The sequence below is a fragment of the Dermochelys coriacea genome, chromosome 1 (genome assembly GCF_009764565.3).
Source record: "Dermochelys coriacea isolate rDerCor1 chromosome 1, rDerCor1.pri.v4, whole genome shotgun sequence".
NCBI lineage: Eukaryota > Metazoa > Chordata > Testudines > Dermochelyidae > Dermochelys > Dermochelys coriacea.
In genome coordinates this window covers 279396481-279411134 of record NC_050068.2, presented here as the reverse complement: position 1 = coordinate 279411134, position 14654 = coordinate 279396481, and the positions used below count along the sequence as shown (strand labels likewise).

The 14654-nt window shown below is 39.4% G+C and overlaps 1 protein-coding gene across 1 annotated transcript in view; it reads right to left on the bottom strand.

Moving 5' to 3' along the window:
- The window catches only part of PPFIA2 (PTPRF interacting protein alpha 2), a 617899-nt gene that overhangs the window by 216039 nt on the left and 387206 nt on the right, over window positions 1-14654 (bottom strand). Inside the window, 1 exon segment of the mRNA XM_043492739.1 lies at window positions 7582-7656. Coding sequence (XP_043348674.1) covers window positions 7582-7656 — 75 coding nt within the window.

The following is a 14654-nucleotide window of genomic DNA, read 5'->3' as shown; positions in this document are numbered from 1 at the left end:
TGGCACTATCACTCAGAAGTGATGGTAATGCAAACTGGGACAGCTTCCCATGGGATCTGGGGAGAACTGTAAGTCCCATGGCAGCAGGTTCCACACTGTATCCCCTTTTACTGTGTGCCTTTGAACTGCTGCCAGGGGCTATGCCATGCTCCAACACCTCCAGAGCCTCCCTGCTACTGCTGGCTGATCCATCAGCTCTGCAGCTCTCCAGACAAATCCCTGGCACATCCTGACAGTGGGCAGAGCAGCCTCCCTTTCCCCCAGCCAAGCGCGGTGCGAAGGGAGCGACACTCACCCCCAACACACTTCCGAGCTCAGCTGTGCTTGCAGTTAGTGGGGACTGCACCAAAGTAGGGAGCTCTGGGCTGGTGGGGAGGGGAATGGCAGAGGGCACCAGCATAAACCATCCAGCCTGTGACCTAGGCCCCCCAGATAGCATCAAAAGTGCCCGAACACAGTTCTGGCTCCCAAAAAGGTGCCGGAATGGCATTCTGGAGTATTCCAGAACAACTCAAGTCCTGGTTTAAATTTACTTAAATATGAATGTGGAAACAGATTATTATTAGAGGGAGCAGTAAATATTTCTGTTATTGCAGCACTCAAAGACCACAGTCAGGATCAGGTCCCCACTGTCCTGGGCTCTGCTGAATAAATGTGGAAAAGGGACAATTCTTGCCTCCAAGGGCTTAGAATCTAAAGCACATAAACAGAGCAAGGCTGATGAGTATATAACATACAGGCAAATTAATATGGTGAAGAATTGGCACTGCTTTGTTGATTACTTATGCTGTTTATGTGTTTTCCTTTTCAAATTGGGACAGAAGTAGGGAGTAGGGAAAGGTCAGAGGAGAAGGAACAATCAGATCTCCTCACCTGCCTTACTATGATCAGCAGGCAGGATTTTATAAGCATCATGATAGAGATGAGTTTTAAAGAGGGATCTGAAGGAAGATAAGGTTGTGTCTCTATACAGATTTTATTGGGGAGTTTTTCCTGGCATAAGAGGCAATGTGGGGGAAAGCAGAGATGTGTTTGAGTGAGAAACTGACTGATTGATGGTACATCTGGGAACAGTGACAGAGATAAGACTGGGGTCGATGTCACAATAAGTTACTGGGGTGAAGGCTAAGTTGCAAAGAGCCATAAAAATTAAATAAGAATCTTGTGTCTGATGAGGAGGTAGCCAGTGGAGGGATTCAAATGGGAGGGGAAGGGTGAGAGGGCATGGTCAGAGCAACAAGGGAGGCAGATGATCTTTGTATATATAGTGATACCGTAAATCCTTGAGGGGGAGAAGCCATATACGATTGTCAGGCAATCGATAATTTGGCACGTATATTTGTTTCCTAAAATACGCACATGGATCAGAGAACAAAAGAAAGATATAATCTATCTATTACATTGAAATACTGACGTGTGGATTGTTTAAACCATCAAGTAGTGAGCCCTAGGATATGTTTGAACACACTTTTGTAAGAAAAAATAATGGGTCAGGTTTATGCTCTTTTTTGATCAAAGTGCCTGTTTCAATGGTAATCCTTGTGTTAACAGAGAAAGAGGGTAGGAAAACTTGGCAATTTTTAACCTGCAGTTATCATGAATACAGAGACAAAAGCAAGGCATTAAAAAATGTTTCTACTCATGGAGGATCAAGGTTTCATCAAGACAAATGTTTCAGCCAAACAGAATAGAGGTAGATTGAAGAGATTTGCAAAATAGACGTCAAACATCTAAAACTCAGCAGGGCGCCATTTTAATATATCTTTTTTAACAGTTGCTTCCTGGTTGCACAGCAGGTTTGTGGGAATGGTAAAAAAAAATATTAGAACTAGCAAATAGCAATTTTTTATAGCTTTTTGCTCTTTGTTTCCTTTCTTCATGTGTGTCTTAAGATATCTGTATTTCCTTTTGTTAAAAAGGTGCAATTAACAGTGCCCTGGGAAACAAAAATGCTACTGATAATACCTTAAGAGCAACTTACACAGTACGTCTGCTCATTGGTACATAAAGAGCCATGATAGCAGAAAATCTAGAGTTTTAATAAGAGATCTCATGCTGTTTTGTAAACAGCAGCAGTGAAGCTAAGTAAATATATTCTGCTCTTCAAAAATAAATCAGTGCCAGTATGATTCAATCTCCTTACAAATCTTTTAAACAATAAAATCCATTAGAAAATATAGGTTCCAAAGTAGGTATAATGGAGTGGAAATATCAGAGAGATGACCCCAAGAAATAAGAAAAATGTTGGCATTGGACAGACAGGGATATTCATAGAGGATTTAAGGCATAACTTAGTTCACAGAAACTGATTACTTCTCTTAATGACCAAAACAGTAGCTAGAAATGTCTTGGAGCAGGCTGATCAATTTAAAAATTGTATCTTGGAATATTTATTTGTTTAATGATATTTTTATTTGTCTGCCTGTGTACAATCTGATTGCATAACAAAATAAGCAAAAGATGCTGACCTGCCTACAACAGAAAACACAAATGCTACCAGAAGAGGTAAGAATGACTACTACTTTCATTGCATTCATAATGAAATGTAAACCCCATCTCCTCAGCTAAGGTTTCCCCAAAAGCAAGTTACACACACACACACACACACTCACAAGCATGCCACATATCCATTCTCTCTCATCCTCAACCCCCACCCCAAGCGATTTCTCCTGCAAACTAGACAGAAAGCAGGATTGCTATTGTTATTTCCATTTTTAAATAGAGAGGCGTTTAGGAGGTGTCAGGAGTATCTGACAAATGTTCCCAGGCAGAGATTAGTAGACTACCAAACTTCAGTGTTGGATTGTGAGCTGGAGGTCTAGCAGCAGAAATCAATTGCTAATTACAGTCATCTCCCACACAGTTCTTTAAGCACATCTGGTGCCTTTGGAATAGGTAGAAGTATGGCTCCTGGAAATGCAACACTACTGACACACTTGAGTGGTGTGGTGTGTAAATGAATACCTATTTGAGTATGCACAGTACTTTTAACTATTATGAGCAAACCCCCTTGCCAACTATTGCAAAAAGCTATTATATATGTAACAGCTACAGAAAAAAATATGAAATGTCAACACTTGCCAAATGTGACCACAGATATATCCTATTATAAACATCAAAGAAAAATGTGGTAATCCCAGATACAACTGTATGATAATTGTAGGAAAATGCTAGCATTTTAATGGTGGCTATTGTATGTAATTGGATTGTGTAATTGTGTTGGATTACATACAATAGCTGAACTCAAATTTAAAAACCTACTGCAGTAATATTCTTTATGGGGACATTAACAGGAATTAAGAATGCTGCCCCTCAGCGACTTTCACCACCATCTTGTTTCTAGTTGTCAAAAACAAGGCAGTTCCCCAAAGGGTTGTTAGGCCTTGATTTCGTAAGGTGGTGAGTGCACCCGCAACTCCCACTGATTTGTAAGGGAGTTGAAGGCATTCAGAACATATCGGAGTTGCTCAGCCCCTTGTAGGATTGAGTCTTTAAAACTTAATTTTTATTGTTTGCAAACAATGCTTCAACAGAAAGCAAATATGAAACTTAAGCAACATAGGTGCGAATACGGATGATATAAAATACAAGTCATAAAGAATATGAAAGGTGGATTGCTCAGTGAACATGACAGCTAATGTAACCTACTTTGGGAAATTCTCCACTAGGCATATTGTATTTAATATGGTGGGTCATGTGATAATTTAAGGTACATATTATACCTTTGTTGATTTAAAAAATAACACAAAACAAACAAAAAACCCTACTTTGATTTTCCTTTTTAAAACTTCAAAAAAAATTTGATTTTATAAAACCTGCATAATTTCTATAGTACATTCATTTGAGGATAAGGCAAAGAAATCATACATTTGCTCTTTTTAGGAACTCCTAACTCTGAGGAAACAGAATAGTAATGTACCATTTGAGGATATAAGTGGTTTTGATAAGTACAGCTGAGCACTTTTCCTAGGACATCTAAGAATTAAAATATTGTCTTTACCATCAGAATATGTAAAGTCAAACCCAGTTAGGGAAATATCGCAAGTAACCATCTAACTAGATAGTGTCCAAAGCAGTAGACCAAGAAAAACACAGGCTCAGTAGGAAGTGATGTTTCTGATTTAGTAGGGGAGATTCTTCTCCATAGGTCACTATTCCAGCATTCTGGTGACATAAAAGAGGCTTAAGGCCATTCGTGCACCCACAGCTCTTTCTGGAAAAGTAGCGTGGATGTCGACAACTGGGTTTTAGGGGACATTAGCACCCCAAAAATTAGGGTTTCCATTCACAAATATACAAAACACTGATTTTGGAACAGAATTTTGTTTATCTCACTTTATTAAGTGGACAAATTTAGTCGTGGTACAAAACTACTCATTAAGGTGTTACTTAACGGCTATTATTTTATTTTTTAGCTTTATCTTCCCCCAGTAAAAGAAGTTGCCCTTGAGAGGTGAAAGCTCGGATCAAATTTCAATCTGGGTAATTATATTTTGCCTATCTCAGCTCTCCCTGCAGTTTCATCTACACAGGTTTTTGTTTGCTGCCAGCTTTAAATTATTGCATAAGTTTCTGGTTTATAACCAAAGCTGAAACCAAACAGATTTTGCCTGTGTTCACAATGTTATCTACATTTCTCACATCTGTCATTATGTTTATTAATGCTGGTTATTTAGGAATTAGGCTACAAGGCCCATTTAGGAGTACAAGCTCTTATTTATCTTTTCCCAATGTAAGTCTGTAAGTGTTTATTGTTTGGAGTATCTGTCTCATTAAGTGCCTAACCTCTCTGAATTTCTTATGTGATTCCTTGTAGTTTTGTGGGTTTGGGTACTTTTGTCAGGGCAGCTATGACCTAGGCAGATATCAACGTATTCCTGTGGTTTACTAAACCTGGATCTTCTGTGTGTCTTTCCCCTAGTGATATAACATTTTAATCAGGGTATCAATCTATTGCCATCATTCAGGTATCTATATTAGTCCTGACTATGGAGTGTGTTGCTACAATGAAAACAACATGGATATGGATAAAAATAATATGAATTATCAAGGGAGGAACATTGCCAATTAGTAGTGAGTGTTTTAGAAGAACAGACACAAAGTGACAGCAATATAGAAATTACTGAAAGGCCTGAACCCAATTGCCTTAGAAACTTGCCCCATTTTTTTTCACATACACTAAATCCAATTTACAATGTCTTTCAGATGAACACTGGCTGGGTACATTCACTGGAGATCTTGGTGTTAAATCAGCCCCTATATAATGATGATGTCTAATCCATTTTGGGGCTTAATTAAATAATTGTGAACATTAGCTGAACTCCTGTTCAAAATGCACTGATTTTTTGAATGTAATTCATCAATTCCCTTCTATATATCTCCTTGCCAAGTTCTTTTTAATACATTTTCAGTTTTGAGCTACAATAGGCAGTACCTTGAAAGAAACTGAAATACGAATATTTATGTTGTGTAAATGATCTTGTCAGGCTTTGTTGATTAATGTCCTTCTAAATGTTTTCAACATTATTAACACATTAAGTTTGTATAACATTTCTAAGGATGGCGGGCAAGAAAGCCTTTCCAATATCCTCACTTTCAATTCATTTTAATCTGTATATTTATTATCCCTGCATTCTTTTTCCTTCCCCATCCCCATCTGATGCCTATTACTGCTCAGACTGATCTTGCTTTAGAAGAGAGGAGTCTAAGAACTGCCCAGATGAAATTTCACTACTGGATGGTCAGTTGCTTATACTCTAGCCCTGAAACTGATTTTGTCCAGAGATGTAAGAGCCACCATCTTGGTACAGTAGAGTGTTTATTGGCCAAGGTATAAATAAGTATCAGAAGCAACTGATTCTGTATTTTGTCCTTTACAATGGATCACAATTATCCAGCTGGCTGGGACTATGGCGGAAGATCATTCTCAGTAGCAAACCCAAGCGTGTCTGTAATTCACTTCTTGTGGAAAGATAATTAAGTACAAACCTGGCCACTGTTAGAAAGAGCTGCAAGATGTACTTAGAATCATAGAATCATAGAAGATTAGAGTTGGAAGAGAACTCAGGAGGTCATCTAGTCCAACCTCCTGCTCAAAGTAGGACCAACCCCAACTAAATCATCCCAGCCAGGGCTTTGTCAAGCCGGGCCTTAAAAACATCTAACAATGGAGATTCCACCACCTCCCTAGGTAATCCATTCCAGTGCTTCACCACCCTACTAGTGAAACAGTTTTTCCTAATATCCAATCAAGACCTCCCTCACTGCAACTTGAGACGGTTGCTCCTTGTTCTGTCATCTGCCACCTCTGAGAACAGCCTAGCTCCATCCTCTTTGGAACCCCCCTTGTTTGCCTATGCCTTCTACATTGATTCAGTTCTGTTTTGCTAACTGAAAGATAAAGCCACAAGCATCCAGGGAGCTCTATATTTTGGTCTCTCTCACTGAACTCTTGAATGTTTAAATGTAAACTTGAATGTGTAAATGTAAACACCTTTTAAGGTGCCCAGATGCTAGTGTGATGAAGTCAGAGATATGATGATAATGGATGACACCAAAATTGTTCAAATAATTCATTTAAGCAGGATTCAGTGAGAAAGAATGGAGTCAAAACATGGGAAACAGAGCTGCAACTTGTTAGAAAGGTTTGGATACTTGCTGTCCAAATAGTTAAAATTCTATTGTATTTAATATACTTATTAGTCATTTGTAGATTGTAAAGCAAGAACAATTACAAGAACATATGTTATTTTGCATATTTACCAGGCTTGGAAAGCAAACCAAGAACTACAGTGCTTTTTCTTAGGCTTCCAAGCTATCATTTCAACAGAATTCCCTTGTGTCTGACTGGCAAACACAGAGTATAACTAATCTCCCAAAAACAACTAGATACTGAGATGATTAACTACAGACCTGGTCCTAAGACAGTAGATGTCAACAGAAAGACTTCCATTGAACTTTATGGATTGGATGAGGACCTATACATATCAATATTAATTATTAACTAAGGATTGTACAATATCTGAGCCCAGCCTGCAATCCTCATTCTTGAGTAATAAGCACAGGATTAGGTATAAAAAAAACCCCTATATGTTAATGCCTACACAGAGAAAATATCCTATTATGATAGGTTATGTAGAGGCTTTACGTTTTCTCTCTGTAAGCCATTTCCAGGGTATATTTAATTTATAATATTGTACTTACTGTTGAGTTTGCAGGTCCCTAATTATATAGCAATATCTGATATGAATTCCAATTTAGCAACTGTGTTGTTATATTGCTTACAATTTCTGACACATATCTATTGCCTTGTGGCTTTTCCATATCTAGTAAAGGAAAGAAAAGTTTGGCACCTATCACTAGCCCTTGTTTTTTTAGTTTGCTCACAATGACAGATCTGAATAAAGCAGAAATCAGAAGATTTTATTAATATGACAACCACTTACAATAAGCCTTGGTCAGTGGCCTATACAGAATGTAATTTATTGTTTTGTGACAGTTTCAATAATAGTGATGGGAAACACAAGGGACAGAATGTTAGAAAAATTGCACCTCAAATGGGGAGAAAGTGTTTTATGTTACCTCCTGGTTAGCAGCAGCTAGTTCTTCTTCCAGTGCAGAGACTCTTTCTAAAGAAACCCTCAGTCGTTCCCTTACCTAGAAGAAAAACCAAAATATGTGCAGTAACGTGATTTCTATCAGTCTTTCAGGTTTATATAATCTGCCATAAACACTACAGTACAATCTGCAGGTCTGTTTGCAGGTATGTGTATTGTGTCCTGAACACTCATGAAAGAGACATTAACTAAGAAGGCCTTTTAAATCTTGGCTTTGACTCTGAGAAGAGTGAGACCACATATGTGAGCATTAGGTTACAACCTTTAAAGCCTAACATTGCTACTATAGAATTTCCTTTTAATCTATGAAATGTACAGTGAATGCAACCTTCTACAAGTACACAAGACACTAAATATAAGAATTGATTGGAACAGTTCCAGAGGAAAGGTATGGAAAAGAACTCCTGAAAACACATTAAAATCCATTGTGTGAAGAATAACTGCTAATATTAATTTAATTTACCAAACTCATTGAAAAAGTTATGTGCAGCACTATTTGTAACTGACCAAGTTAATCCTTGTTAGTAAAGTCATTCACTTTTTATTTTATCTTTGCAAAAAGTTATTAAGAATCTACAAGATATATTTCCTATACACAAAAATCTAATGCTGTGTTTGTAATAAATAAGAGTTTATTATATCTGAGAGAAGACATTATTATCTATTTTCTGGGCTTCCGTTAATACTGTCTATATTATACACAAAAGGTCATAGTGTAAACAAGAAAGTGATGTATCTTATTCTATAAAACTGAAGGCATATAAACTTTTATTTGTTTGAACGCTTATTTCATATCCAAAGGTAATGATGAAAGAAATGCTAAACAATTAAGAACTTTGGGGAAAATAATTGTCTTTTGACTCCTGTTGTCCTTACTGATGAAAGTGGAATTTTGCAAATGCTTTTAATACATACCTAACACTACAGCATTCACAAGAACTAATAAAAATAGCTAACACTTAAAACGGTACATATTAGTACACTATTGAAGTTACTTATGTCCAGTACTATGCTGCAATGTGTACACTTATTTTGTCTTATTCTTATTTAAATCAAATTTTGAAATTAACTTAGTCAAGACAGCAAATACACTTGCAGAAAATAATAGCATCATGGAAAGTTATTCAAGTTATATTAATTGACAGGTAAAGAAAACCTTTTAGAAGAAAGAAAGAAATTTACTCTGGCTTAGATTAAATAAAAGATCATGTAAGCCTATATCTTAAACCATTTGTTGCTTGCACAACACTATTTGTTTTAGTTAATTTGAATAAAATATATATTAGCATACTGTTCTAGTAAAAAGCAAAAACAAGTTTAATTGCAGTAAGAACATGCTACGTATGGTCATATAATTTATTCAAATGACCTAAAATATCTACAGTAGTAACTTCTAAATATTATTCATATTTAGGTGTACGTTTTCATAAGACTTCATAGGTCTGCCACTCACACAAACACAAAATTAAAACACATACAATCACATTCACTCTACAGGTGTAAACACCTGTTTGTACGCTTTAACAAAATTCTAACAGTTGCATGTGGATTTTGAATAGTGTTAGAATTTGAATGTACAAAACCCGCTTGGGCCACATACACAGTTGGAATCTAAAAATTTATCTCTTAAATTCTGTACAGTGCAATACTATAGACCCAATCCCAACCCTGGTTTATATGGAACTGAGGCATGATAAAGCCCAGAAAGCCATATATGTTGCTGCATGCTAGGCTGACTAATCCTGGGGATAGTAGGCCCTGGGCTCAATGGATGAATGTGAGGAACCACATGGTTTGTGAGAGCACAGCCACCCAGTGAGAGCAGGCAGGGAATTTGTATGAATAAGCTACATACTGAGCCACTCTATTCACATGCCAGTTTCTCACCCTAAACCATATGGCAGTAGTAAAGGGCTGTCAGTTAGAGGGAGAGTAATTAAACTGAAAAGGATTTCATTTCCTTCCTTCTTTCCATTCATCAATCAATCAATCAATCAAGCAACAGATAATCCCCAAAGAGTACAGGGTCAGTCCACGGTCTTTTTGACCCACTCTAGAATCTTAAACCTGCTGGCTCCAGTTTGCTTTACCAACCTAAGCAACCATTACATCGACTGAGGACAGTTCTGTTTCAACAGAAAAGCCTATTCATTCTTTCTATACCTGCTTGCTAAACTTCCCAGGGATAATCCCAGTCTCCACCCCCAATTTTGATGTTATAATCATTCCCCAACGTGGGACTGCCAATACATGCTGGAGGCAGAGCAGTACCAGCAGCAGTGCTGAGAGAGAGTGGTGGAGCTGGGGCTGGAGCAGGGTGTGGTGAGCAGCTGGGAAGACTGATGGGGACCCTGGGCAGCAGGCCCAGCACAGGGAGACGCCTCAGCCAAAAGGCTCTGCAGGCCAGGCTTGGATTGTAACCTGGACAGGGCGGGTGCAACATTGGGAAGAAGGGTCCTACCACTTAGAGCCTGAGAGCAAGCGTCCAGAGCAAGTGTCCAACCCACAGTATCCCTACAGCACAGCCAGGGCCTGAGAAGAAGGCCTGGGACTTACAAGGAACAGACTGTGAACTGCCCTGACATTCCAGAGACACTGTTTGTGATGTTCCCTGCCACAGAGCGGGTTGATGTGTTTCCTTTAACCTTTCCCATTTTTCCTTATTCTTTTTAAAACTAATTGTTGATTCAATAACTTGCATTTGTTTTAACTTGTATGTAATGATCAGTGGGTCAGAGAAGTGCCCAGTGCAGAGAGAGTACCCCGGAGTGGGGACACCCTAGCCCCTGTGCTAGTTGACCACAGCAGGGTTGGGAGTCGAGCCCCCCAGGAATCCTGGGCCCAGGCTTGTTGAGGTTACAAGGACTCTGCCAGTCAGGAGAGTGGAAGGGGAGTCCTCAAGGGCAGGGAGGCCACGGGGTAAAGGAAGTGGGAGCGAGGACTCAGATCCTTTCGCTAGCCCACTTCACCGGAGTAGTGCAGAAGCCAGGAAAGTTCCCCACAATAGCGGGACTATTCTTCTGCTTACATATGGGACAATGGCCAGAGCCACCTAAAAAGTTTACAACAAACTTCTTATAATAAATCCTATGTTGGTTTCCCCCCAAATTTATTTGAAAAACAAAGAAAAAACAAAAAACAACAACAAAAGCACACCCTAATCTAGTTTCTGAATGGTCTAGAAAGATTGGCATTCTAAGTGCTATCTTGTTAGGAGACAAATGAGTGGACACAGACTCAGGATATTCTTACCTCATCTATTTTATATGGTTTTTAATTTTTACATCTGGTAAATGTGCATAATATGGATAACTGGCACTATCATAATGCTTTCTCATCTGTAGACCTCAAAGTGCTTCACATTATATCAGTCCCATTTATATATAGTGCAGCCAAGCACAGAAATGTCAAGCAATTTTCTGGAGAAGAACCACAGGGTTTTGTGAAATATCTGAAATGTGCCTCCGCTGTCCAGTCTGTAAACTGTAACAATACTTGCCCACTTTCTAGGGAACTGGTGTGAGGCTTCACTAAATAAGGTTTGTGAAGTACAGAGAATTAAGACTAGTCCTTGTAATGAATGGTGGCCTATCAAAACATAGCAGAGGATACACCTCAAGGCAACACTTCTCCTATGCGATGCCACGAATGGTGCAGAAAAGGTATTCCATTTCCTTTCTGCCTGACTGTACAACCACAGAGCCAGATGACCAGCCACACCCCTGGCTTTGAAGTGCCACAAAAAGAACCAGGCACATCATTGATCTTTCAGTGTCACATGGTTAATCTCTTGCTGGCATTCTGTGATGGGGTGGTGCCCCACCACCATGCCAGATTGGGCTACAACAGGCCAGAGAGGCTGCGCAAGGCGGCAGCCAATCAGGGAGGGCCTGTTAGAGAGCCAGTCAGGGCCAGTATTACAGCCACCAAATCAGGGCTAGGCTAGGCTCTATATAAAGGCTGCCCAGGAAGGGAGCAGGCAGTCTCTCCCAGGCCTTCAGTGGGCAAAGGTCTGTCTGTCTGTCTGTCTGTCTGTCTGTCTGTCTGTCTGTCTGTCTGTCTGTGGGGGCAGGCCAAAAAGGGCCTAGCCAGTGCAAAGGGGCCGAAGGGGAAACGGCCCAGGGAGAGAAGGAGGGCAGGCAGGAAGGAAGGCTGCTGCCAAAGGGTCCCTGGGTTGGGACCCAGAGTAGAGGGTGGGCCTGGATTTCCTCTCTTCCCCATGGCCATTGGGAGTGGCCATCACAGACTGCACCAGACCCTTGCCGAAAGGGGTTAGACTTTGGGGTGTGGCTGGCCATTGTGGCTGGGGCAAAGAGAAGGACTGCTGATAACACCAAACACCTGGAAGGGGGTGAGACTGGAGCAGTGGGCACTGCCAGAGGGCAGTGTCCTGAAGAGGATGCTGGGAGCAACGCAGGTCGAGATGCCAATCTAGGGCAAAAGATGGATAGGACACCCCTGGCAGAGGGTGCGCTGCATGAACTGAGCTAATTCCCAGAGTGAACAGCAGGAGGCACTGCTGAGTCTCAACCCCGTCACTCATTCCTGTAGGTGGTTACACATGGCCTACCCTACTGTATCTCCTAGTAACTGCTTCTCACTTAGTTCCCCTCTTCTGCCAAATCCTCCCTTCTTCCCATTCTAATTCCCAGCCCACAAAGAGCTTTACAATTATTTATTCATGATAGTATTTGTGATGTTGTTCTTTCTATGAACACTTGTGTGACTAAAACTCCACTTACCTGCCTGTTTCTTAATTAAAAGATTGTAACTCGTGTTGAAGAAAATTGGTTGTTTTAATCTGCAAGAATATCTACATATACTTTTTTGTTGTATCTGCTCAGTGCTTATGTTAAGGTAATTAATAATCTCTGACAACCATAATTGAGACAATAAAAACTTCTGTTGCTGTTTTTGTTTATGGAGCAACTTTACTTCAAAATTAAGTCAGAAAACTTTAAAAAGTTAAGGTTTAAAACCTTTCTTTTCCTTTTAAATTTACTTTTTAAAAAAAAATTAGTACCAAAAGTTTAAATCCAATTGCTACATAAGGCTTGCAGGAGGGGAAACTTGCTTTGACAGATCTTATTATGTCACTAAACAGCAAAGTCCTTCTGCATGAACAAGATTGTTAATTTCTTTGTTACTTCCCAGTCTGGGAGCTTCTTCCAGAAGCCATTTCCTTGCAGGGATGACTGAAGGGAGAGACAGCACTTCCTCTTCCTCTCAGTGGCCCTCCCATGTATCTCCTCTTTCTATCTCTGTTTTATAGCTTCTAGTACTCTACATATGTTTGTAATTTGCTTAGTCCCTGCCTTTCTTGACCTCCCCAAAAAAACTAAAAGGCACTTATCAATAAGGCCAACACAAAAAATCTGGAGTTTTTTTACCAACCGATTTGGAGGTACAGTCAGACAAAAAAGAGTTAGGAATTTTTTTCAAAGAGACAACAAGAGAAAATTTTAAATGCTCTGACACCTCTGAGAGGGTGGAAGCATAGGCAACTTTCCTTTACCTTCCCATTCCTGAATCTTGGGGGCTAAGTCAGATTCCGATTCAAGTTAGGGCAACACTATAACTTTTCTGATTTTTCCAAACTATCTGAGAAGTTCTCTCCAGAGATAAGATGTGGCATTTGAAATTTATTTCTTTTGGGGGAGTTTTATGGTGACTTATAATGGGACGCTAACTTCAACCTTGACTATGAAGCTGATACTACCATTCCATAGTGCTAGCAAGACTCCCAGATAGGTAACTGGTGGCTGCTGATCTGTGTGCAGACTACAGGAAAATATTGTAACAGATTAACATAGAATTTTATTTCGTTATCACAAACTGAGATCTTTAAAAGAAAAGACAGTCATGTACAGATAAAAAACATGCTCTGTCTTGGTTTAGTGCTTTATTCTAGTGATCTACACAAATTACTGTTTGTCATGCTACCTGGTGTTCCTAAAAAAAACCAAAACTATTCACTGACATCTGATATGGCTAAGAACTAATTTTGAGGTTGCTCAAATATATGCACTGGTTTCATGACTGTTTTGCCCATTTTCTATTTTTATTTCTAGCTATTCCTGATTTTCATTTTATACATATCCATATAATAACAGACTACACTTGACATGGTATACAATAGATTGGAAAGTAGCTTGAAATATCACCTCCATCAATACCTCAAGCAGAAAGGTCTGAGCTCTTGAGTGGTGAAGTTATGAATGATTTCTTTGTCTGCAAGAGACAATATAAATCTTGAGACTCCTATAGCATCACGTTTTGGATTCAGGCTTTATTCAGAATTAAACAAGTTAAACATTTTGCTTCTTAATATGAAAAGACAACTTAAATTACTCTCATTCTGTGGATGTGTTAGGTGTGGTTTGAAGCATCAGAATAATTCTGTAAGTATTTCTCTTCTCTATGAGCCAGGTGGAAGTAGATTCAAATCTCTCTTCCGGACTGGATCTGTACTAGGTTCTAACAATCCAGTGCTGTATTTAGCAAGGTGCTGCACTACCAATGTCATCCTTCAGATGAAATGTTACACAGAGTCTGGATATTTGGGTGGATGGTAAAGCTCAGACAGCATATTTTTCAAGCAGATAGGTGTCATGTACTAGATATGAACTGGTTACAGAATTTCCACCCCAGAGAGAGAGACAGGAGATGTGTTTTTTTTAAGACATATTAATACACTCCTGTCTCTATAGTTATTGCCAGCTCAGGTCAGGTGTGATACTATTCAGCCACTAGGTGGCAGCATGTGTAAAATACAGTTTAGCATTCTATTACATAGATCATAGAATATCAGGGTTGGAAGGGACCTCAGGAGATCATCTAGTCCAACCCCCTGCTCAAAGCAGGGCCAATCCCCAATTTTTGCCCAGATCCCTAAATGGCCCCCTTGAGGATTGAACTTACAACCCTCGGTTTAACAGGCCAATGCTCAAACCATTGAGCTATCCCTCCCCCCTATCTCTCCCTTTGAAGTGAGCTGTAGCTCACAAAAGCTTATGCTCAAATTTGTTAGTTTCTAAG